At 45.8% G+C, this 25,986-nt stretch overlaps 1 protein-coding gene across 4 annotated transcripts in view; it reads left to right on the top strand.

Annotated features, from left to right (window-relative positions):
* The window catches only part of VWA5B2 (von Willebrand factor A domain containing 5B2), a 967,193-nt gene extending 947,140 nt beyond the window's left edge, over window positions 1–20,053 (top strand). For all 4 annotated transcript variants that reach the window (XM_069618816.1, XM_069618815.1, XM_069618818.1 and 1 more), the window contains 4 exons: window positions 7,437–8,252; window positions 19,041–19,158; window positions 19,252–19,362; window positions 19,843–20,053. In XM_069618816.1, the coding sequence (XP_069474917.1) occupies window positions 7,437–8,204 (768 nt within the window). In that variant the 3' untranslated portion in view covers window positions 8,205–8,252; window positions 19,041–19,158; window positions 19,252–19,362; window positions 19,843–20,053. The remainder of the gene's footprint in view (window positions 1–7,436; window positions 8,253–19,040; window positions 19,159–19,251; window positions 19,363–19,842) is intronic.
* The last annotated feature ends 5,933 nt before the right edge of the window (window positions 20,054–25,986 follow it).

Below are 25,986 nucleotides of genomic sequence, written 5' to 3'. Positions count from 1 at the left end.
GCACCCTTTATTGGTGGCACGGTGGCATCCTTCCGGGGACGTCCATTTCTTCACAGAAAAAAAAAGGAGAGACCTTCAGACTCCAAGAAAGGGAAATCCAAGAAGAAGGTGAGGAGTCGGGGGAGGGGGGTGAACCGGAATTGTCCAGTGAAGAAGAAGAGATTACAGACTACCGTGATAGATACTATACTTTCTAGGAAAGAATGATGAAGGAAGCAGAGACCAATGAATAAGAACTGTGGTAGAAGTGGGTTGGCGTCCCAGACAAGAAAGTCTACTACGGAGTCCCTTAAACTTGTTAGTCCTTCTAGGAAAACCAGGAGAAGAGGGCCAATAAGCGTGAGGGTAATTTAACAAGTTGGCTGCTAAAAGCTGGTAAGGGAAAAGAAAGAGTGAAAGAAAAAAACAAAAGCCAACGGTTGGTTTCCGAACCCTCTGAACAGCCAGGTACCCTGGAAGGAGAATAGGAATTGGACAGTGAGGTTACGATAGATGCACCTTTGTTGGACAACACGGAATAGGTTGATGATCCCTTATCTGAAAACATAGGAGAAAAACCTTGTCTGCAGATTTAGGTGCCAAACCTTCAAGATCATTTACTATCTCCAGTATATTTGATGAAGGAAAAGCAACTATTAACACAGAGAAAGGTACTCCCATTAATTGGATACTTACCTGCTTTTAGAGTAATTCGGACTATTAACTTTGAGTATGTTGAACAGTTAGAAGATTAATTTCCTCCTATGATAAAAGTTAATTGCTTCTCTTCAGAGTTAGTGGCACTTGTGAGAGCTAATGGTGATTTGTTGATGAAATGGGGGTTTGACCTCGATCTGAAGCCTAAGAAAGGAAGAGTGGAAGCTGGAGTATCTATGAAGACAGCACTGTCCTCAGCAGCGAATGTGCAAAATGTTAACTCAATCCAAATGAATGGTGAAATTGGAGCTGCCCCCATCGGAATGAACTTGGTCACTCGTGCGTATTTGGAATGGTTATAGTTCCTACCGAGTATCAGTCCTTATCTCTCAAAGTGATGTCTTGGAACACTCGTGGTCACTCACACCTGTTTTCCCTTGACACTAGCTCATGTGGGCTACTGAGTAGTGCAGATATCATATTGCAAGAAAAGCTGATTGAAGAGGTTTTGTTCAATGGTTATAAGTCGTATGAGAAAAAAGAAAAGAAGGGAAAAATGGGGAGACCATACAGTAGCCTATTAATCTTGTGCTCTAATCGACTTAGATCCTTCAAAGTGTGTGGTGGTCCTATTACAAACGACAGTGTCCTAGAGTGTGTGTTGATGTGGAAGGTGGGAAGAACATGCTGGTGTTCAAAGTATAAGAGCCTGCTGGGGCCTGGTCACAGAGTCTATACTGATTTATTATCATGATGTTTTGGTAACCATGCAGGCTAAAGTGACTGAATGGTGGCTATTAGTTGGATGGCACTAAAACTAGAAATGTTTGAATTGTGAAATGTCAGTGATGTGGCAGAGTTGACTTCTGAGGTGAAAGATAAGGACAATAAGACCAAGAGGCTGGTGGATTGAGTTCTTTCATGATATAGATTTGAGATGTGTGAATGGTCTGATCACTGGGGACATACCATATTCCCTCTATTATTTAATATATTTATTGAACCATTGGCAGCAAACATTAGAATGTAAGACAATATTCAAGGTAGTCAATGTGGAATTATGTATCTAAGTTACTACTGTATGCAGACAATATGCTTTTGTTTCTTTCAAACCCAGAAGACTCGTTTTGTAATGGAGTTATTTCATCGATTTGGGAAAATATCTAATTTTAAGGTGAACAGGACTAAGACAGAGATTTTTCCAATTACTCCAAAGTGTTACAAAAGTTGTATTCCAGATAATGAATTCCGCTGCGCTAAGGATGAGTCTGTACACTTGGTAATCGCTGTTTCTCGGGATACTGTGCATATGCCAGAATGTGCATATGCCAGAATGTAATATCCGCATTAGACACAAAAGCATGATTTCAAACTGTAAAAGATGGTCCAAGATCAGCCTCATGGTTCGGGGGAAAAATGGCACAATTATGATGGTCATGCTTCCTAAACTCCTGTAAACTCTTGTACCTGTTTAGTATGCTGCCTTTGCCTCTTTCGCAGACCCTGCTGAAGGAAAGTGGTTATAGGTTTCTTATGTGGGAGAGGAGTATGCCAGCAAATTCCTATGTTTATCCTTTTGAGGTCAACAGAGGAAGGAGAGTTTGGTTTCCCGGATATAAGAAAATATCACACTGAGTTTAGTTTAATATGCATACACCATTTGGTCAATGACACATCAGAGAATGCTCTTGGGTGAGTTAGTAGAGAGCAAGACTCTGTATCACCTATACCGTTGGATTGCCTCCTCACGATGAATTGCCAACTTCGGACAAATAAAGTGTCTCCTATAGTACCTTAGAAATTGAAAGTTTGACTCACCCCTATTTTTTGCCCTAGGCCCATCATTATTTTTTTTGTTTCTTTTTCCCTTTTTTGTTATTGTGGTGTCTGTCCTGTTTTCCTTGTGTGTCATGTACCATATGATTGTTTATTTTGATTATAGAGTAGAATACACGGGGAAAGGATACTGTAATTGTTTCTGAAAATGTTAGGGTATCTTGTAATATTTATTCATTTTTGCTTTTATTGATAATTACCCCAGACCACTTTATATACCCATATTAATGCTTATTGTATTACATACTGGTATTAATATTGCACAGTATGTATGTTTATCTGAAAAAATGAAAAGAATAAAAACATTTAAAAATGCGAAAATGTTGTTAAGGCATGATTTAAGGGTGATATGCACTAGCTTGTTAGATGAATATGAGAAGGTATTAACATCCGTAGGAGGAAAAACCATTATAGAAATTGTGTAAGGCTCTATAAGACCTCTTGTAGTAACAAAACTTGGCAACAGATGTATGGAATATTGAATCTCAGGAATTCCAGAAAATGATGGGCCCTGTTTCGTAATCATAAGCAGGAGGGGCTGATTCCTTATATAATACTATAAATAAGGAGACCTTGATCAGTTGTTTGTCAAGTAAATTTAGGGTGGACAGTGACGGCTCTCTAGGCAGAGATACAATAAGTGTAGAATACAACTATTATGAAAATACGAGATGAAAATCAATGTTAATAAATCAAAAGTCCTACAGCTGTCCTTGGCACGACTCTCGAATCTTAAGAACCAGAACTGGTGGATCAACAATGTGAAACTAAAGTAGTCAACTCAATGACCTACTTAGGAGTATTGATTCATAAGAACTGCGATGATAAGGCGCACCACCAATCTCTCCACCTAAAAACAAAGAAACTAGCAGCTCAAGGAGTGCACATCCACCAAAAATATGGAAGATTCTCTTTCATTCCCTTTGTATCATTCTATCGGCAAAAAGTCGCAGCCATACTAACCTATGGATCGGAAGGAATGCTATGCCTACCATGGGAAATCTGGGCATCTCTAGAGGGGCTCTTCTGGCATTAGTGCTTAAATCTACCCAACGCCCTCAGGATGAAAGTCATTCGGCAAGAGCTTAGACTGCAATCATTAGAGAGCATGGTACAATGGAAATCAATAGCTTTATACAGAAAAACTAAGATAGCGGAAGTTAATTCACTGCTTGAAATCTTCATGGACCAAGCTAAAGAACATGATGTGATACTTCATAATTGACGCTCTAAATTGTCCAATATAATGTATGAGCGCAAGCTATTTGAAGAACAACTACTGGCTAACCCTATGAAAATCAAAAGAAAGATAATTGAACAGGACTGGATGGAAACAGTGCAAGCGAGAAACCAAGATCAGCACAGATCTTCGAAAGAAAAAGAAAAAAGGTTTAAATAACCTGCCTATATATCCTTCGCCGATTTATCGAGACCTGTTACTATGAGTAAGACTAAATATTTTAAATACTAAAGAAATAGCTTTGGAGAGGAAATTGATAAAGAGGGAAGAAGGAGCCTGCCGATTTTGTGGGACAGAAGACACAATTGAAACGCTGTCTCATTGGGTAATAGCTTGTCCTAAATTGACCAACCTACGTACTTTATACTTGAAGAAAACCCAATTGATGTCTTACCCTGAACTTGATCAGAACTGCTGGGAATGGATAACTATGGGTGAAAGAACCAGCATATGCTTAAAAGTGCTGAAATGTATCGAAGCAATACTAATAGAGGCTAAAAAGTTAACCAACCCGGTATCGGAGTGAAGTAAAGCGTATGACTGTGTCTTCAAAAATCTGCCTTCCCATTCTCAAATGATTGGTAAACCTTCTCGAAGTTAGGAGGATGATCGATTTTAATGATTGATGCACCTTCTCGAAGTTAAGAGGATGATAGATTTTAATGTGTTTTTTTTAGGAACGGAACCGTTGATTAGGAAAATTAAAGTAAATGGTTAAATTTGTAATGCTAATGTATAGCTTGCTTATTTCTTTTCTTTTGAAAACCAATAAACATTTAAATAGAAATAAGTATAGAATACAACTATTATGATACAGTCAAAACTATTTATGACGTGAAACAATCCTGTGCCCCCGGTCCATACAGGGTTTCCAATGCTTTCCTAAAAGCGAATCCTTTTGTCTGTGCGACTATTATTTGCATATTATTTGATAAAGCGACAATGTGGTGGTACTAGATAATGCATATATAGGTATCTGTAGATGGGCCTGTACTGTATTGGAGTATGCTAGAGTGAGTGCATTGACAGCAAACATCGGCAAGACCAAATGTATGTATTTTGGTAAGGTACAGAAAGAACATTAATGTATTGGTATCATGGATGGAAATATTGGAAGAGTAGAAAGCTATATGCATCTTGGATACGAACTAGCAGAAAAATTGGGAGAGGGCCTTAATACTATGGTATTGATAAAGTATTTTGTACATAATACAACTGGATATAGTCTCAGTGGGTTAGTGCAGATCTATTGGCAGAAGTTAGTTGCTGGAATAGTGTCTGCACTGGAGGCATAATTCTCTGAGGTAGATCACTTGGTATACTGGAAGGGAATAGCTGGAGAAAAATCTTAGGGTTATCACGAACGACTCCACTTCAAACCATAAGAGCCGAGTTGGGCTCGACTTCTATTGCAACATTTATTAAAATTAATAGAGATGGTCTATTCATTAAAATCATAACTTCAGAAGAGAACCCTCTTTTAGAAATACTGAAAAAAGCTCTTATAAAAGAGTCAACTGGAGCACTGAATGAATTTATAAAACGTAATGAGTGCTTCTTTGGAGATATCGCTTGGACTCCAGTATGGGAGGAGGGGAAAGGTGGTGTGATAAGATCGTCAAAAAAAAGTGCTTAGAGGTGGGATTGGTCTACAAATCATGATCACATTGTAAAGATGAAATCTGAGCGGTTTCATTAAAATGCCATTTCTGTACAAAAAACCTCAGAGATATATAATCCAGTTCCCGACTCCGAAACATAGGCGAATATTCATGCTTATCAGTTTGAATAAGTTAAATGTGTTTGCGGTACAAGGGGCTTAGACGGAGTACCGAGGGAAAAGCGCACTTGCGTGTGTGGTATTCCTGGTGTGGTTGAGATGTCAAGGCATGTTTTGACCGCATGTCCTATGTTTCTCAATATTTGGCAGCGGTTCTACAGGGCACATGTGGAGGATATTCCAGAGATTTCAGGGAAATTATTTTGGTATCACTGTAATTCAGGTTATAGTCTATCTATGACATTGGCTGTTATAAGAGCATGGATTGAGGTAGATAACATATTAAATAAGGAAGTCAATGAAATGATGGGGGCACTGAGCACTCTACTATGACCAATTTTAGAAATTGTTCTTTTATTGATATTTGTGATTAGTATAGGATACTTGGAATTGACCTAGATGAACTCATTGCCTCCATAGAATGATTTTAAGTGTATGTTGTGACATTTTAATGTGGATGTAAATGTTTAATGCCGATTGTACAGTAATTTTATTTTTGCGAGATGATAGAAGGTTCGATGTGTATATGTATGATTGTTTAATTTAAGTGTGTGAAGTTTAACTATATCACACTAATACAATTAGAAAATACATATTTTGACCTGAACAGGTTTAGTGTTTAAAAAATACCTTTTGAGAACTATAAGAGTCAGCTAAAAATAGCCCTTTGCATCTCATGCTTCTCAGCTGATTACATAGACCATCACAACCATTTGTGGCAGAGCAGATTAAAGAGAAGGAGAGTAAACAGAATCCTAAACAGTAGATCCAGAACGAGTAACAATGTTTGAAGATATGAAAGTCATCTAAAAATCGACCATTCTGTGGTATTATTCTCAGCTCATTCCAGCTCATCTTTTTTTATTATTACGGCTCATTGTTTATTTCAAACCTTTGCCACTTCGTTTACAACTCTGGAACATCATAACAATATATTTTAAAACATAGAAAACAAAATATGCAATCAAGAGAAATGCAACTGAAATAAAACGAAATAAAATCAAACTCTGATATTATTCTGTGGACTAAAAATGTAGCTTAAATACTATCTTTTGGAATTACCAGTATGTAAAGGTAACAGGAAGCAAAACAAAACTATATAGCTCTTGAAGCCATCCGTCTATGGAGTGGTTTTGATGTACGTTTCGTGATAAAAAGGTCTTCTGCCACTCATTGGTAACCTGTGTTGATCTTGTCTCATCTGAAACCATTACTTTTGTATGCATCTTACTTGGATGTATATAGTTTTGCTCTCCATGTATCTGTTGTAAATATCTCTTGCAGCATTTTTGTTAGTGCAAAGATCATTTTGTCAGGTTGTCCCTCGCCGAGCTTATGCCACCCGGTGTCGACATCCATCAGGACATAGTCTCTCATGAAGGTTCCCAAGTACTTCGTTCTCAGTGACTCCCAGCTCATTGGTCTCAGCCCACTGCTAGCAGAGAGATCAAAGGCGAGGAGAGAAACACATTATGTTTGAGCATATGAAAGTCAGCAAAAAAATCGATAATTCTGCGACATGGCTCTCAGCCCACTGCTAGCGGTCACTAACACACAACTTCACAGAACGTCCTTTAAATATTAAGTAACCTCCACAAATGCTACACTTAAAGTGTGTCTTGTTTTGTGATGTAGGTGAGTTATGGTAACATGTATGGGGGTGTTGCCTTTGTAGTAGGGAAGTAGTTGATTTGGTCTGGATGTTTGTACCTTAACATTGGCACTGCCAAAATGCGTAGACTTTACCTTTTTAGAAGTAACTTCCTTAACTCTCTATTTGGAAATGGTGTTTCTGCTGTTTGCATGCATGACTGGGGATTAGGCTTGCTTTGAGGAAAACAAGGAACATTTTGAGTGTTTTGACTGATGTTTAGCCAGCATAGACTCCTTTTGTGGCTTCCCACTTCACCAATATGTACCTTTATTCTCTTTCTCCCACCCTAGGTCCGGCTCCAGTTGGCCCATGGAGCATTTCATCTGAATGACACCTTCTCACATGTGGTTCAGATTCCACTGGACCGCCTGTGCAGAGCGTCGCCATACGCATCCCACAGAGCCAGCCTGAGTCCTGTCTCCAGCGTCTCCCCAAGGGCACTGACCGCCAGAGCCAGCCAAGATGGCACCGCCTCAAGTAGCAGTGCTAGTAGCAGCCGCCGGGCCATTAGCCCACTGCCGGAGCATAAAGATGTCACCTCCAGGTCAGGAGAAGATGTGGGACGAGTGGACCGCCATCGGCCCCGGCTGAGCCACGACTGGGCCTCAGAGCAGCACCCAATCCTGAGCAGGGATATCCCGCCTGGCACTTTCTACCAGTCCTTTAACTCCTGTCCAGAGGTCCTGAGCTCCATGTGGCAGCAGGCAGACAGCGGGCGTGGCTCGGAGACGGATGCCTGTGAGCACTCTCCCGCCACCTCGGAGGCCAGTGTCAGCTTCCCCGAACCAGAAGGCTTTGCAGGTGAGGCTGAGCTGGAGAGTAGCAGCTGGGCCACAGCTGTGGCACTAGCCTGGCTGGAGCACCAGTGTGCTGAGTTCTTCACCGAGTGGGAGCTTGTGGCTGCCAAGGCGGACACGTGGCTACGAGATCAACAATTGCCCGAGGGCATAGACCTCAGCTGCCTTAAGGGGGCTGCGCGCCACCTCTTCCTTCTACTGCGTCACTGGGATGAGAACATCAAGCTGAACATTTTATGCTACAGCCCCAGCAACATGTGAGAGAAGAGACAAGCCATCTGTAGCGGTCTCAACAAGGCCTGCCTTAATGTAAGGATTGCCTTAGCGTTTGGTCAGGTTCTCTGTCTTGGGAGGTAGATGATCTCCACCTCAAGATAGGATAAGCTAAGTACATTCATGGGCCGGCGCTCAAGGACCTTAGCCAGTACAGTGCAATGGATCTGACTGATGCAATAAGTGAGTGGGAAGTGACGTACTATCATGTAAAGCTACCAAAGAAAGTTGAATTCTACACCAAGGGATATTGGCCAATCATAGGGCAGGATACAGCATGTACACTCAGCACTAACCTTTGATTGGCCAACCCCTGACCCATTCATGGATCTCTATGTTGATAATCACCTGTGCAGTATCTGAAGTCTCAAGGTAAGAACGCAGGTATACACCCCAAACAAACATGCATTAGCAAAGCTAAAGAACCACTAAGTACATGTGTATGCATGAGGCTCAATGATACAGAGCTGTTAGTGCATGTCACGTGTGGCAGGTTCTTGCACTACCTTTTCAGGCGAGTTGGCCCTGAATGATGTGAGCCCCTCTCCCCCTTGCTACCCCGCTCTGGGAGTGGTGATTCCACAGCGAGTGGAGCGGCCTGAATTCTCCCGCGCTGCTTGGCGAGCATGAGAGTGAGTGAGTGCGACTCACTTGCTCTGCCAGATCAGAAACCCTCCCAACCTGATGGCTTGCAATGAAACATGAGCGGCAACAAACACCTATCCACAGGTAAGGTAGAGGTCAGGCACCGGATGAAAGTGAAGGACACGTATTTAATCCGACATTCTGTGTTTGTAGAGGAGGCACCCCCCCACACCTCCCCCATGACAGTTCCTGCAAATGGCCACCATTGACTCACAGCAGAGAAAGCAAAGGCCCAGGCCACGATGGGGCACATCCATGATGGAGTCTCACTCACAGCTAAGCTGATTGAAGACTGTGATATGTCCTGAGGAAGCCAATGGCAGTGCGGGGCACGTCTGTTTGCCTTTTGATTCCTGGTGGCCAATAATGTTGCTGATAGATTGGGAGCACCCCTAAAAAGGCAGCACCAGGCGTGACAGAAGGACGCGGTTTGCCATATGAACCCAGACCTGCTAAACCATTTGGGATTTAGGATGGTGGCCTGGAGCAGTGTCCTAAAAACAGCCAGCCAGAAAGAAAAACCCATTAATATTGTGCTGCCAATCCTCGTCATGGCACAGAGTAAATTCTGCTTCATTTTCCAAGCAACATCCATTCCCGGTCTTGAAATTCACAAATAACCAGTTGTAAGTTACGTTAAGATGAACCACTACTGGTCCTACCAACCGCAAAAAATGTCTACAATGGGTCTTATTCTAAAACTGTTCTGTTTCCAAGAGTAGTCAGATATTTTTAGAGGGTGGTCCCATTGAAGACACCAGAGATAAACACTTGATTGAAGGATGACAAAGGCTTGCTGGGAGAATGACCTGGCTGAAGTCTTTGGTCCGGTGGGAGGGAAAAAAATGAGTTCACCGATTGGGACACTTTCTGGCTAGGAAGTATAGAGCAGGCGTCTCAGGAAGTTCAAAATAATCCAGAACTGAAGAGTTTTCACCGTTTTCACCCTCACCAGAACTGAACAGTTTTCACCCTCACTGCGCAGAAATATCTCTGAGAGGGATTGGGGCAGGATGGAAGCAGCTCAGATACACAGCACCCCCAGAGCGGGGGCCAGAGCCCTGTCTGTGTGCTACCCAGATCTCGCTCGCGAATTGTGCAGGGTGAGAAGCCGGGAACCCAGAGGATTTGCCTTTGGATTGGATTACACACACCCCCTTTGAGGGTCAGAAGCTACTGCGTGACATCTGTTTCCGGAGCTAATCCAACAGCATGTCACTGTGGAGGCTTGGCCCAGGGAATTTCCACAGTGGGCGGGACAGTGAATGGCAAATCACACACGACCACCCAAACAGCCTGTGCTTGTTGGCAGGAAAGACATGGCTGGCAGCCACCAGACAGGTATACAAGCAGGTGGCGCTGAAAGACAGAAGCAGAGAAAAAAAAAAACAGACCCATCTGGGTTACTACTAATTCCAGGTAGCAATGGAAACCTGTACAAGCCGACAACATGGCCCTCTTGTAAACCCTGCGTCCCCTCCCTTTTATTGCCACCAGGTAGAAGGCAGTCTTGCCAACATATGGATCACGGGGCCCTACATCCGATGGAAGCTGGCAGAGAGGGAGGCGCCACTCGGGACATGTTGAGCGACTCAATGCCATCCTGCATTTAAAAGTGGTTCACTGGCCCTGATGACTTGGCAAGCTCCGATTGGATGGGCGGCGGGTCCCGTGTCCAATAATTGTTTCCACCAGGATAGACAAGGTCCACTCCAGAGCCGCTGGGACCTCCATGGGAATGCAGCCCTCTCCAAAAGCCCCTTTGCACGAAGGTTTGCTGCTGTTCATTTGATGTTCTCATCCATGAAGGGTTTTTATGGCCCATATTGTGGATGGCATCTCACTAGGGTCTCGCTGTTCTTGCTAATACAGGAGTCTCCGAGGCGAGGCCCGGACCACCCTCTCAGTGCCTTTCATGACCCGAGGTGTTGCACTATATGTAAATGTTCTGTACATAGTTCTGCACTGCAACAGACTGCCATGACATGTATGAATGGGATTTATAAAGAGCCAGTCTAGCTGGGAAGCGACTGGGCGCTTACATGACTAATAAACGTACACACTCAATATATGGTGGTTTGAGTCCTGACTGCATAACATGTGCAATACAAGTGGTATTCTAGCTGTTCCTATCCTATTTGCCATCACCCACAAGTTATGGGTGGGGGCACCCTCTAATAAGAATTCAGTCACATTGCGGACCGGGGTAAGCTGGGGTCAAGGAGTATGGAAAAGGACCCAAGAACCCCTACGCATGTGCGACTCCCATTTGCTATTAAACAGGTGAAACACGCATTGGCAAAGCCAATAGGATTGGCTGTGTTGGTGGTGTCAAAGGTGTTGGCTAACATTTGGTGCGGCTTTTCGTGAAGAATTGGAAAGGGGACTGGCATAGTGTACATGAGTTTGCCTTCAGTGGGGCGCTGGCCGCACTACCTCCATTTCCAACAGCACCCACATTAATGTGGTGGTAATTCAATTGACCCAATTCAATTGAAGCTCAATTATATTTATTTTATAGTTAAGTAAGAGGTTCTTGGTGTGGTAGCCGAAGCATACATTTAAAAGAAAAGCGATCCAATATGTCAGCATTCTATATCGACCATATGTGGTGAAGGAGTTTTTGAACTGCCATTATTATTATGTGGCCCAGTCCTGCTAAATGTTGCTGTGAAGCGGTTCCTTCGTAGTTCTCGCCGGAGGGCAAATGTTGGCAAGGAGAAAGAAAAGGGCATTGCGTAGCTAATGCCCAAGGCTAGTGGTGCATTTATGAAACTGGTGTGAGCATTAGTAAAAGTAGGGGTGTATCGATGACCGCAGAGGTGAGGCAGAAAGTGGCAATACTGCCTTGAGAATATTGGCCAAAGAGGAACAAGTTGGTGACATTGCATACTTGTGAGGGAAGCTTGGCACTGGAAGCAGGGGGAAGTTGTACTGGCTGTGTTCTATGGTGGGGGAAATACCCCCTGCAAAGAGTGTTTTTTCTAGTTAAATGGAGTAGAAGCAATTCATGCAGAGAGCGAATTAGTGAAACACTGACTACAGATTAAGGAAGGGTCGTCATCAAGTGTAGAAGCATGTTGAAACGGGACTAAATGGGGCCATCATTGATCAGCTTGAAATGTCTAGGCTAGTGATTTGGCACAGCACAAAAGCACATTAACATAATATACATAAGAAAGTCATGGTATAGTGTTTAAGGTGTTATGGAATGAAAGAATAGAGTTGAAATCTCTAGAAAGACGGACAGTTTTTTCTCAAGAGTTTAGCACTCCCAAGAATTCAGTCCAGTCTAAGGGAAATGGGTCAAGAAGGAATTGGAAAAGGGCTAAATAGATATGAAAAACAGGTGAGATCCCTCTGCGAAGAAAAACAATGCCAAATAACCTGTTCTATGAGATTGTACCCACTAATGCGCGTTCGCAGTCACGTTTAACTCACTCCGCCGTAACCGAGGGAAAATATCCATCGGTATATCACTCTGGCACAAGCCACAAGGACAGTCCGGCACCAAAATGCAAAGTAATTCTATGGAAAAGAGCAGACACAGACAGCAACACAAGTCGCTTCCTTGCTGAGTATAATCATCGAGGTGTGGCAGCGATGAACATACTCTCTTACTCTCCTGGCACACAGAGCAAGGGGTCCTCCTCTGGATTACCCATGTAACTCAGGATACAACTCAAGTGGATGAACATTTGCTCCACTTTTGAGAATGAGCAAGGCCATATAACCTGAACTCCACCACCACGTCTCCTTTCCTCCATACCAGAAGGATTCCCAGTCACAGGGACTGGACCAGAGCCTTTTATTTCACAGCAAAATCACCAGTTGTTTTTGTACATGGTCTGACCGTGGTGCCTGTGCTCATGACTGCATTTCCTAGCATGTTGTGCCTGCTGGATTCGCCCGCCTCTTCCTTCCACACTGAGGGATTGAATGCCTTGCCCGTGAATACTGATTTTTTCAGTCTTTCACTGACTTTTTCTTGATAATTTTCTACCCAAGCTTGGTGTCTAGTTATGGAGGCTTCAGCCTACATTCATGATATGATATGATATGATATGGCATTTATAACGCGCCTTTACACAAGTGTTTCAAGGAGCGACGAGGCAAGGAAGGGGAAACAGGGAAGACAGAGACAACGATCCTACTAGGCCAGGTGACATTGAGATGTGCAAGTGCAGCAGGGGAGGAGAGGAGGGGAAAAGTGCAGGGAGAAAGGGGAGGGGGCAGTGCAGTACACAGGATAGCATAAAAATAAATAAAGACAATCAATAAAAGTGTGGCCAGCTGGTGGCAAGTGCAAGGGTAAGTGCAGACATCAGGTGTCAAGTGCTAGTAGGAGCTGTAGGGATACAGAAACAGTCCCCAAGTGCAAGGGTTGCCAGGGAGGCAGTGCACGTGTGCAACTGGCAGGGAAGGGACCTGGGCCTAAGGTCAGAGGGTAGCCAAGTAACCAGTGCAGTTTAAGATTCAGCAAGGAGATCAGCAGGGGAAAGGAGGAGAGGAAGCAGAAGCAAAGAGGAAGCTCTTGAGGTGCTTCCGGAACCGGAGATGGTTCCCCTCAAGTTTCAGAGAGGCAGGGAGGCTGTTCCAGAGGGAGGCCCCAGCAGAAGAAAGAGATCTACCACCAACTCTCTGCTTGGAGAAGCGACTGATCCTGAGGGAGTTGGAGGCAGATGAGCGAAGAGCTTGAAAAGGAATATATTTAGGGAGAAAGAGTTGAAGGTATTGAGGTCCCAAGCCCCAGAAGGCCTTGTGGACAATGCAGAGGGTTTTGAACTTAATCCTTGCCGCCACTGGGAGGCAGTGCAGAGATTTCAGTCCTGGAGAGATACGATCCCTGAGCTTGAGGCCAAGGACAAGTCTCGCAGTCTTGTTTTGGATGAGTTGCAGAGGGAGGAGAGTAGAGGCAGGCAGATTTAGAAAGAGGCTGTTGCAGTAGTCCAGCATAGAAAGAACCAGAGCTCTGGAGACAGTGAGCTTCTGGGGGAAGGAGAGGAAAGGAAGAATACCTCTAAGGAGGTGCAGCTGGTAGTGTGACTTCCAGGAGAGAAGAGAAATGTGTGGAGTCGAAGATGACGCTGAGGTTTTTAGCCTCACAGGTAGGGGCAGGAAGAGGGCCAAGAGTGGCCAGCCAGAGAGTGACAGGAAAGGAGGGAGCAGGTGTGCTGATGAGGAGAATCTCGGTTTTACTGGCATTAAAGCAGAGATCATTGGTGGCACACCACTTCTGGATGGCAGACATAAAGTCGGAGATGAGAGAAAAAGAAGAGGTAGTGGAAGGGAGCCTGAAAATGAGTTGGGTGTCATCCGCATAGCACTGAAGGTTGGGGCAGAGAGCAGCAATGCGGTGGGCAAGAAGTGCCAGGTATTGCTTAAACAGCCAGGGAGAGAGGTTAGACCCCTGGGGAACACCACATGTAGAGATAAAGCTGTAGGAGAGGAAGGACCCAAGTTGAACCTGGGAGGGTCGATCGGAGAGGAAGGAGGTCAGCCAAGCCAGGGCTTGATCAGTGATACCCAGGTCATCACGGAGACGGATGAGCAGGATGGCATGGTTGACCGTGTCAAAGGCAAGCGAGAGATCAAGTAAGATGAGGACACAGGGGGTGTTGGAATTGAGGTTGGAGATTAGGTCTTCACGGATGTTCAGGAGAGCAGTTTCCATGCTTCTGGCAGCTCTGAAGCCAGACTAATTGTCATGGAGACAGCCAACAGATTCAGTGTGAAGATTAAGCTGGGAGATGGCCAGCTTTTCCAGGAGTTAGCCCAGGAAAGGAGGGATGGAGATTGAACGATAGTTCGCGGGGCAGGAAGGGTCGGCAGAGGGTTTCTTAAGAAGAGGGTGCACAAGGGAGTGCTTCAGGGGGGAGGGGAAGACTCCAGTGGCAAAGGAGTGGTTGCAAAAATCAGCCAGAGCAGGAGCCAGGGTGTCAATGTGGTCCTTGATGGTTTTGTAAGAACAGGGGTGAACCTGTTTTGACGACACTTTCATAGATCAGACTTGTCTAGAAACCTCATCTGAGGAGAACAGGAGAAAGGCAGAGAAGGAGGGGGGAGAGGTGGCTGAAGAAGGGCCAGAGGTAGAGCAGGGGGTAGAGGGAGAAGGGGGACAGAGAGAGAGAGAGGATAGGATGTCCTGAGTTTTAGAGATGAAATGAGCAGTAGTAAGGGTCGTGCAGAGGGCCTGGGAGGCGACAGGAGAGGTAGAGACTGCAGCAGGATTGGCCAGCTCTTTGCAGATTTTAAAGAGTTAAGCAGAGTTGTTAGATGCCGCAGAGACGTGGGCTTGTATGTGGGCTCTCTTCTTGGTTCGGACAAAGAGCAGGAATTGCCTTTGGAGCAGGCGGCAGGCCAGTTTGTCAGAGGATGTAACGGAAGCACGCCATTTCCTCTCAGCCACCCTGTACTTGCATTTAAGGGTGACGCGGTCTGAGTCGTATCAAGAGTTGCACTTGGAATTGTGTTGCAAGCGGATCCTCATGATAGGGGCAACAACATCAAGAGTATCATATATAGCAGTGTGGAGCATGGAAAGGGCTGTGTCAGGATGTGAGTCAGTCAAGGGGGGATGAGGGGGTGAGAAAGTGGTGGCAAAAGCCTCAACTGACACACGCTTCATGGGTGAGATAACCGAGAAGGTAGGTGGCAGTATTGGAGTTGGCTTGGCCTGAGGGGAAGAGAGGGGAGGAAAGGAGAAAGTGATCACTCCAGGAGAGAGGAGTGGTGAGAGGGTCCGAAAGGGTACGGTCTGAAGAGATCAGAACATCTGAGTGTGCCCTACAGAGTGAGTCGCGCCAGAGGGGAGAATGGAGAGAGAGAGAGTTGCAGAGGTCACGAAAGAGTCCAGTGGAAGGACAGGAAGCATCCAGGTGGATGTTGAAGTCTCCAAGAAGGAGGAGTTGAGTGGTTGAGAGGAGGATGGAAGAGGAGAATTCCGTCCACTCAGAGAGGAAAGAGGAGATCTGACCAGGTGGCCGATAGATGTTAGCCACAGTAAGGGAATGCCCAGGAGATAGGGAGAGCCTGCAGACAAGTCATTTGAAAGAGGAGTAGGCCTGAGTAGGAATGACAGAGGCAGGAATCCACTCAAGGAAGATCAGGGCTACACCCCTTCCGGAACGGTTGGATCTGGGCGTGGAGAGGATCTTGTCGCCATCAGGGACAAGAGTGTCAAAGCTCGTGACAGAGCTGGCCGTGAACCATGTCTCTGTGAGACCAAAGACATCAAGGTCAAGTTCCTCAAGGAGGCGGCAGATGTCAGAGGAGTGTTTGACAGCTGAGCAAGGGTTTAGAGTGGCAATATGGAGAAGGTTGCCGTCCTTGAGAGACTTCCGGGGAGGGGTACAAATCAGAGGTACGCCATGTGGAGGTGTAGAAGCAGCCCGAGGGGAGGGGCAGAAGAGGAAGGAGGAGAGGGCAAGGTAGCCAAGGAGGAGACAGCAAGAGCAAGGGGAGGCGAGGAAGACATGGAGGGGAGAGAGGGGTCAGCAGGAGAAGAAAGGAAATTGATGAAGCGTCTATCAAAGAGGAGAAGGTTGGCTTGAGGGCCTTGGACCAAGACGGTACCATTCGGTACCATTCAAGTAAACATTGATGATGACCTTAGAGGAGTGGAAGGAGGCCAGGAGGGCCTCCCACCGGGTGCCACCATTAATGGGAGAGGAAGAGAAGGGAGAGAGCACAGAGACCATATGTAGAGTCCATAGGTATGGCGAGAGAACGACAAAGAGGATGTTGGTGAGTTTGCCTGGAGGAAGCACTGGTATATGTGCCAGCGGTAGGGAGGCCTAGGTTGGAGACCAGAATGTTCTTTTAAACCTCTTCCTACCAGATTTAGTGAGGAGGGCAGGATAGTTGATAGAGAAGCAGTTAGAAAATATAGGAGAGACAGCGAGCACCATAGAGTAGGTAGAGAGAGGAGAGAAGAGGAGGGGGGTGGGAAGGGGTAGGGGAGAACACCCGGGAAAGACACAGTGCAGGGTGCAAGCAGATGAGACAGAGAGAGATGAGACAAGTTGACAATTGGACAAGACAAAGGCACTTAGATAGTGGTAGAAAGGTTTGCTATATGGGTGCCTTGCTAGGAGGCAAAGCAATTTTAAAAACAGGAGAAAAACACACCTACATTTGAGAGTCCTGAATAGTGGGGTAAAGGCCTAGGTTTCACAATGCAATTTTAAATACTTCCACAGTGCAATTCTAAAACAGGTGAAAAACACATCTACATTTTAGAGTCTGCTATATCGACAGGTTTGCAGGGTAGAGTGAGGTTCAATACCTAACCCGGGTCACTCCTACCTTCCTTGGTCGCTGCTGATTGACGGCAGGCCACTGACTTCACCTGCTGACACCTGAAGACACTAGCTGGAGCCGCCTCTGTTGAAGCCGCTCTTTGCCTTTGGGATGCCAGGCAGAGGGCTGCCCTGGGAGGTCAGTTAAGAGCAATTAACCCACCAATCACGGGAGAAGGAAGGGCTGGGAGGCGGGAGGAGGGTGGGGGATGGAAGGAGAGAGTACGGAAGGGAAAAGCAGCAATGCTGCACACAGGGCCAGGGCGGCTCAGATATAAAATGTGGCACCAGAATCAAGAGGACCAGAAGGGTCAGTGAGACATCAAGCACTCACCTGGGCAGGCAGGAGAAAGAGCTACATACACAACGCAACCCGGCGACTAGGCCAGGAAACACACACTACGAACACCAATCACGGGAGGAGGGAGGTCTGGGAGGCGGAAGGAGGGAGGGGAATGGAAGGAGAGAGTATGGAAGGGAAAAGCAGCAATGTTGCACACAGAGCCTGGGGGGATCAGATAGAAAATCTTCCACCAGAATTAAGAGGACCAGGAGGGTTAGTGAGACATCAAGCACTCACCTGGGCAGGCGGGAGAAAAAAAAGAGACGCATATCACGCAAAGCTTTTTTCCTCGGGCAGGTCCTCCGAGATGCTGTTCATGGCTGCACATCCTCACAAGGTAGGTCTCAAGAGTTTAGGTCCAGAACGCACCTGAGACCCCTACTCTCCCTGTGATATGATCTCAACGAGGGCGCTCCGGTAGCATTTACTTCACCTAGGGAACATTTTCAAGGGTCCTTCCCTGTAATTTTCAAAGAACTTTGTGGCCAGAAAAATAAAAAATGTCTTCTCAGCACCCAGCGCCACTGCTGATTTGGAGTGTTCACCAGCCCTAGGAAGAACCATAGAGGTTCTCAGGTGACTAACCAGTTTACACCAGAGGCAACACATAGAGGCCCCTTATGACGACAAAAACAAGAGCCAGTGGGAAGGTCTTTTAGGGGCCTGGTCCCAGACAAACAACTATGTTGGCCCATTCCTGCATTAGTGTACACAGGTCATTCCTGAGGGCTCAGCTGTTGTTGTTGTTGTTGTTATTAGGGTATTTATTGAGTGCAGAACAAGCTTCTGAAAGCATCTGAGCACTTTACAATCATAGGGGGAAGAACACAGTGAGGAAGTAGAGAAAAAGGGTGCAGGGAGCTAACAGTGTGAGGGTGAGGATGGGCAATAGGCAGCAAGGGGTCTACAAGAAACCAGGGGATGAGGCAGTGGGGAGGAGATCACTGAGTCTCAGGTAGGGTAGGGAGTGGAAGGTGTGCCCAGGAAGGCACCAGATCCCCCACAAGGGGCCATGCACAAAACAGCGGCTCGTGGTAAGGCAACTGTTTCATTGCTGTGGCTCACACTGAATCACACACACAGGCCACTTGAAAGCAGAAATACTCCCCACATGTGGCAGGAGAATGTATCGCTTGGCCCTGCCCTGCCTCAGATTTCCTTCTCTCTCAGGCAGAACCTCATGACTCTACATGATTTGTTTTGGACTATTAAGAGTAAACTGCATGTACCATTTGTGTTATCTATCATGACTGTAACGATTATTGTACTATTCACAAATTTCTGTTCCATGACTGTAACGATTATTGTACTATTCACAAATTTCTGTTCCATTAGAACCAAAATTATAAAATGCGTTGCGATGGTGAACACCAGAATTCTTATGTTTCATTATGGAACATATTAACTCTACTTTTCTTATTTATCCTGATCTCTGGTCAGTCCCTATGAGTACGCTTGCACTATGCGCCATTGCATGATGGCCTCCATATTCCTCACTCACCGGCTTCTATGCCCTTTTCTATGTTTATTATTTAGTTTCCTTTCTACGTCTGACGGCGTGTCCCCAGCACAGCTCGTTACCTAGGTTACGACCGCGCGGAGCCACTGCCTGCCGGTTTCAGTTTCCACTAACAGTGTTCCCCGCACTGTACAGGTAAGCTACCGCTACTTGGGTCCCTTTGCCCGGTTGGGAGACCCCAGGTTTATTTTTCTCCAGTATAACAGAAATGTATATGTCCCCACTTAGGTGCCAGCAGTACGTGTCTCTTTGCAGATGCCCTGCATCGTATAATTGTTTCGAATACTTGTTGACCACACGGATGCCCCTGTTGCCTTGGCTACTCGTCCCGCAACTCGAGTGAGTGCATTCTTTAAAACCAATTCCGGTTTATTTTAAGTATTATTTATTTTATTCAGTAGCGCTCTTTTGGAGTTATTCTTTCTCCGTCCACAGGAGGGGTATGGTTTTTTCTTAAACACGCTCCCCATATTGACTCAGCTTTTTCACTATTCAAGGGTGGTCCTTGCTATTTAGAACCCACTACCGCTTTTGGCTTATCTCGATCTGTCTGACTCTTCATCACGCCATTTTCTAGATCCCACCATGTAGGTGGATCTCACACAATACATCTCCTTTGTTATGTGTTTAGCTATTAGTATAGAGTGTTTCTCTTTGATCTGTTAGTTCACTCTTTTCACCATACTAGATCTCCAGTATTCTGCTCTTCACCATCTCGCTAGCATCCCGAGTTATGTACAGCTTGTCAGTCAGTCCTTGACTGTTATGGAAATAAAATAAAAGATTTTACTTTTTGTCTCCTTGAAATGTTGTCAACAGTTCAATTGGGCCCTTATGAAGAAGAGGTTACCCTCGAAACGCGTCGGCCACTCCACAATTGGACAGCATCACCTCTCCATCATTTATTGCTTCTTCGCAATTTGTTTTAATATGTTAAACGTCACGAATTACTTTGTACAACAGAATGTGCCTTTTGGCAAATTTTGTTTTCCTCTTTGCCAAATAAATTGTTATATGCTCAACTAACAAACTGCTGTTATATATCTATATCCATATATTTGAAGGCCCTATGTGGCATCAGTAAACAGTGTGCAGGGGACGGGAGGGCCCCACTTTTTGGGTCCTCTTCTATTTTCTCTTTTCTGATTTAGGCTTTGTGCCAAGGCCTTTTTTCCTCCCCCGCACCTTTAAATTCTTAAACCAGCTCTTCTGTACATATAATGATGATTTGAATTTCTATATCAATTGTTACCAGGTGTGCACCACTGTCAGCATTTTTGTTAGAACCAAATTTGAGCCTCTCTCAATTCGCTGAAGTGGCATGGAACTCATGTTCCTCCACGGTAGAACTGGCCACTATGAGGGTGGCTTCTGCTGGTCCCCACACATCTCTCCCACCTTCATGGATACAGACCTGTAGCAGTGACCATCTCCTCATCAAGTGTTCTTGCACCATAGTAACAGGTCCTCCCCTGCAATGATAGGTTGTTTAATAGACCCAATAAGGAACGTGACGGCTTCCGCTGGTACTCTGCTTCAGTTGGCAGGGCGAGAGGCTCCTACTGCAGTTCACCTCAGAGTGATTAAGACCTTCTGGCACTTTCTCTACCAACCTTACCACCCCAACAGGTGGTCCCTGAACCACTTCCTCTACAAAGGCCTCCACGGCCTGCTCCTCTCTCCCGCAATCCCCCGATTGTCACTAAAACGTGGGTGACCTTCCTAAGGGTGACGACCAAGGTCAGGAAGAATCAGATGAATGGGACCGCACACCAGTGTGCAGTTGTCATGACCGAACGGAGGGAATTTTGGGGTAATTGTGCATTCTGCTTCCAGAAGGCCATTATGAAGGGTGTATTTTGGCTTTGCTCCTCTCATCGGAAAAACTCACGAGGATGGGGGTTCACATGCAGAAGGATGTGTTCAAAGAGGTACAGAAAAGTTGGTAAAAAGTTCTAATCTACAACTTTTATCAACATGAATATTGACATAAGGTAAGACCCATCACCTCTGAAAAGTGATGCTTAACCACACAATCACAGGGCCGGTGATCATTTGTTGAGGCAGATGTGTTGCAAAATAATGCTTTGATCTCCTCGGTCACATCTTTCTGAACAGCAACAATAAGGACAAACTGCTTTGTCACCTGAGCTGGAAGGTATACAAAAATTCAAACCTCCTTTTAGGCAAAGCTTTTATACTGCCACCATATTGGTCTCGGAGTACCTGGCTTGTCTGGGGGTTGGCATATTGTGCCCCCACTTACCCAGAGCTTAGTCTCTGGAAGAAAAGGAGTCGGGAGAAGATACGTGGATGGAGAAGCAGATGAAATGCCACAGACTTTAATATCCCCCTAATACCAGGATATCAGGAGGCGGGGATGGTAAGCCAGGGTTGCAGGTATCAAGCCGGAATTACCGATAGGATACCAGCAACTCTGTAATGAGGGCCATAGTGTTTGGCTCCATGATGGACTTGGGGTATTGTGGTAGGTCAGAAGAAGGAGAATACCAGTTTTTGGCATTCTTGCAAATGTTCTATTGAAATAATAAATAAATGGCCTCACTGTCCCTAATCTGTGTATTTCCCTGCCTAACAAAACTAATTAGGGTGTTTGTCGTCTGTTGTGAAGTCCAAAGCAAACAGTCTGTCCTCTGTCTAAAACTAAGCTGCACTGTCCCAACCACTAAGACAAAACAACTAAAGCCCAGGAGAATGAATCCCTTCTTCTTAGTATATGATTCTTAGATAGTGTTTGGCTATCTCTTGCATTACCTTGGTCAGTTCCTTTAGGGGACTTTTCCACGTCTCCTTTCTCTTGACTTTGCAAACTTCTCCTCCTCTGCGTTCTTGGCATTTGAATTTCTCTCTTTGAATTTATCTTATTATGTTTTTCTCAAGTGTCTCTGAAAGTCACTCTTTCTTTGTTATCTCTGGGGAAATGGAATCCCTCTTTAAGTTGTTCCTGTTCTCCGTATACCTATGGTTCTTTGGCTCCTCATCAGGAAGATATCCAATATCAGGATTCTTCTTTTCTGGTTTACGGATTTTCTCTTTGGGGCAAGTATAATAGACCCAATAGATATTCTTGTTCTCTTGGCAACTTCATCTATTAATAAGACGAATAAGATGAGTCCTGCAATGATTCTTAATCTACTGGGTCTCTTTCTTGTATCACTGGGACGAGTAGAATGAGTCCTGTGATGAGTCTCACTCTCTCCATTCTTTATTGTATCACAGGCTTCACTCTCTCGTTTTTTACTCGTATTACTGGGACGAGTAGGATAAGTCCTGTGATCGGCTTCACTCACTCGGTTCTTGCTCGTATTACTGTAAAGAGTAGGATTCTGGTACTCGTTATACCCGTGTTCCCTCCCAGGTCTCTGACCGCCCCCATTACCTTTTTTCAGACTGGTTGGTGTCATAGTGCCTGCATGCAGGATAGGGACTGTTTCTTTAGGACTGCTTTTTCTCTCCTTTGGGCTCTCCCTGGTTCTTGTCCACAGGGCGATCATTACAGTGGTCTCAGATTTGCCAGACCTCACACTCCACCTTTCACTGGTCACGCCACCACTCACGACTGGCTCTCTCACTTGGGATTTTCTTCCCCAGCTTTTCTCTGCCTTCAGCTTTCTTGGTGCTTCTCTCACACGCTAGCTGGTTGCTAGAGGATCTCCCAGTCTCGGTCAGCTTCCACAATACTGCTGATCCCAGGTTTCAGTTCTCTCCGACAGTGCTCCTTCTTCCCTTTGTATGATACATTGCTGGGCCCTCCCCAGCAGAGGATTATAGTCCTTTTTCTATTCCAGTTGAGCACTTTCCATTACTCACTAATTTCTTCTAGTCACAGTATTGCTGGTTTCTACCCACCGACTGATCATATTACTCGCTCACTCTTCTTCTTCACAGCAGTTTTAGCAGATAATTCTTCCGGTGGGATCTTGGATCTTATGGCATAATAACAAACAGTGGATTGGTCTGCTGGGTCTCTCTGAAGCCTTGATGTTACTGTTGGTCCAAGAGAGAGGGCTTTATGGAGTTCCTCTGTGGAATGGGAGTACTTGTCCCCAAGAAGGGAGTCTGTCGCTGTGAGGTCTCGCTTGCTGTGAGGTCCCACTTGCCGCCACCCCTAGGGGGAATATTGAGTAGTGGGCTCACCTTCCAAGCCTCACAAAGAAAGGCTCCCCTCTGGGAAAAGTGACTGACTCCTGCGATTCGTCACAGCATGCACCAGCTGCCCTATACACGGTGATGGATTTTTTATTAGGACTTAACTTTAGCATTTTCCATAGGGTAAACTCTGGAAATGGAAAACTAGAGGTGAAATGGATGTGGGCCAGTCTATAATAGACTCTGAAAAAGGTGAACCTAGATGGAGAACATAAGTGTAGGAAGGGCTGCTATGGATCTGTTGACATACACTTTTGAGGATTCCTGGGAAGTTGTGGAGACTGCCCATCTCTTATGTGGATGTTGGGTGCCTAATTACGTTAACAGGTGGTAGTAGTGTGAGATCCAGACCGCTGTGGGAAAACTGCTCAATTTGCTCGACAACCTGCTCTTTGTTCAGAAATAAACAGTTATGAAGGATGGTCCTGCGGTGCTGGCAGCATCTGCATGCTCAGCTCCCCTCGAGCAGTTGCCGGAATTATTTACAAAGCCATAGTAGAAAGGAGCAGGACCTGATCCAAGACAGAGGGTCTCATTACGATCTTGGCCGAAAAACTCCCTACCGGCACCCGCGAATGGGCCATTACAGGCCCATTACAAGTTGAATGGGCCGGTAATTGCCCATTCGCAGGTGCCGGTATGGCCGGGCTCCTGATCCCCATTCTGCTCGATAGGGCAGAATGGGGGTGGGGAGCATGCTTGCACCGGCACCGTTTATAACGGTGCTGGTGCAATCACGAGTTCTACTCGCGGGTGGCGGTAGGGTAACAACAGCGACAATAGCACTACCGGCACCGTTGTTGCCTTACCGCCACATTCATAATGAGGCCCAGAAACATGGAAAGGTTAATCTGTAACCTCACAAAGTCTCCACAATCCTAATGGCTGTCAGGTAAGGTATAATTCCACTAGTGTGGGCCAAAGTGTGGCAAGTAGAGTGAGGAAAGTCCCTGCAGAGGGATTAACCAACCCCAATTCCCACATCAAAACTATAAGCCATTACCAGGGGCGGGCACCCACCAGCCAATCTCCATAACCATTGCATAGGGAGACCCACCCGAGTTCCCTTATGCCAGAAAGGTGCTGGAAGGCGGGGTCAATGCCCTTTAAAGGCATGGGTCTGTGACAGAAGGCTGTCTCGAGAAGGTGCTCTTTTGGCAGTGGCTTGTAAAGAGTGCAGGAGGTGGAGCAGGATGCCAAAGGAGAGACACGGAAAGGGTAGGAGTAAGGTGGAGATGGGAGGCGAGAGACATGGAGCCCTGGGGAGAGAATGGCTGGGGGGCGGTGGGGGTGGCGAGTGAAAGACCCAGGAAGCTTGGGAGAGGAAGACCCAAGAGATTGTGGAGAGAGACCTAGGAAGAGGTTGGGGAGAGAGAATGACCCAGGAGACTGGGGAGATCGATACACCATGGAGGCTGGAGAAAAAGAGAAATCTGGGAGTCCTTAAGGAGGAGGTGATGAAAGCCATTAAGGATAGGCTGTAAAAGCCAGCCCCTGATATAGAGGTGGCTAAAGAAAGGGTGGTTAAGAGGGAAGAGACATTAAAGAGACATGTAATCAGTGTGGAGAGGTTAAGCAGAGAATCACCAGGTATAGGAGAGAGGGGCAGGAGGATAATAGAAGAGCAAGAGGTATAAAAAGGATACTGATAGAAGACACAAGTGGAAGCGTGGGATGGTTGGAGGAATGAGCCTGAGACAAAGCATCAACGAGGTACAGGGGAAGCATGGGGATAAATATTGGGCAAAGGAGGGAAAAAGAGAAGGTATCTGTAAGAAACAGAGGGTGTTTCACAACCTAGTCCCCGGGGAACCCGTACTTAGGTGGCCAGGGAAAGGCCATCCATTTTGGATGCCGACCCTGGAGATGGACAAGTGAGGGAGGATCACCTGTGCAGGGGGTCCTCAGGCGTTGGGGATAAACACCTGATGGCGAGACATGGTATCCCCCTATTTCCGCAACCCATCTAACCCCTATCCCTGCTAACTTTATGGGGAACTACAGCTCCCATAATTCCTCCCCATGTTACATTGACAACACTGCTAAGCTGAGGAAGATGAGGAATGAGGTCAGGCAAATTACCTCCACTGACCTACAGTGGGGCTGTCCCTGTAATGAGGCCAGGCAGAGTCAGGCACATAATCCTAACTGTATAACACCTGCCACTTGTTAACACTCCCGTTGAGATGAATAAAAGGTGGCACACACAGGCACACAGTGAGCGAGGCTGGGTACGAGATGGAACAGCTCTTTCGGAGATGAAGAGAACCAGGCGATCGAAGTCCAAAGGCCAAGGGGATTATCTGCAGTTACAAAGATCAAGAGAAAGCCAGGCGAGAATGCCTCACTTTTGGGAACCTGTAAATGTTCCAAGACTGAAACTGAGGGAGCAGAAGAAAGACACCTTCAAGGTACTTGAAAGCAGCCTGGAACCCTCCCGGGTGAACGACAGATTTGGGGTGGAGAAGAGGAGGCATTGAAGACGGCTTTGAACGCTGCATGAAGAGCGTTGAGGAAAGAAGACTGATTAACACAACCAGTGAGTTATCAAAGGCAACAAAAGTCATATTTGTGTTAAAAGCAAAAGTAACTAACTCCAGAGGTTGCGTGTACGCTTATAAAATGCGTAATGATAAAGGACAATTGCTGAATTGTAAAAGGGATGGATACAAAGTAATATAGTGGTCCTGCGAAGTGAAATCGCACATTTGAAAGTCTCTGTGAAATGTTCTGAGCTGATTGTGAATCAAAGGCAAGAAAGCAATCACAATCTCGAAAGAAAGTTGAATGAAT

Source organism: Ambystoma mexicanum, chromosome 10, assembly GCF_040938575.1.
Source record: "Ambystoma mexicanum isolate Mex_15411 chromosome 10, UKY_AmexF1_1, whole genome shotgun sequence".
NCBI classification, from domain to species: Eukaryota; Metazoa; Chordata; class Amphibia; order Caudata; family Ambystomatidae; genus Ambystoma; species Ambystoma mexicanum.
The sequence above is the reverse complement of the archived record's forward strand: the minus strand, read 5'-3'. Positions and strand labels throughout refer to the sequence as shown.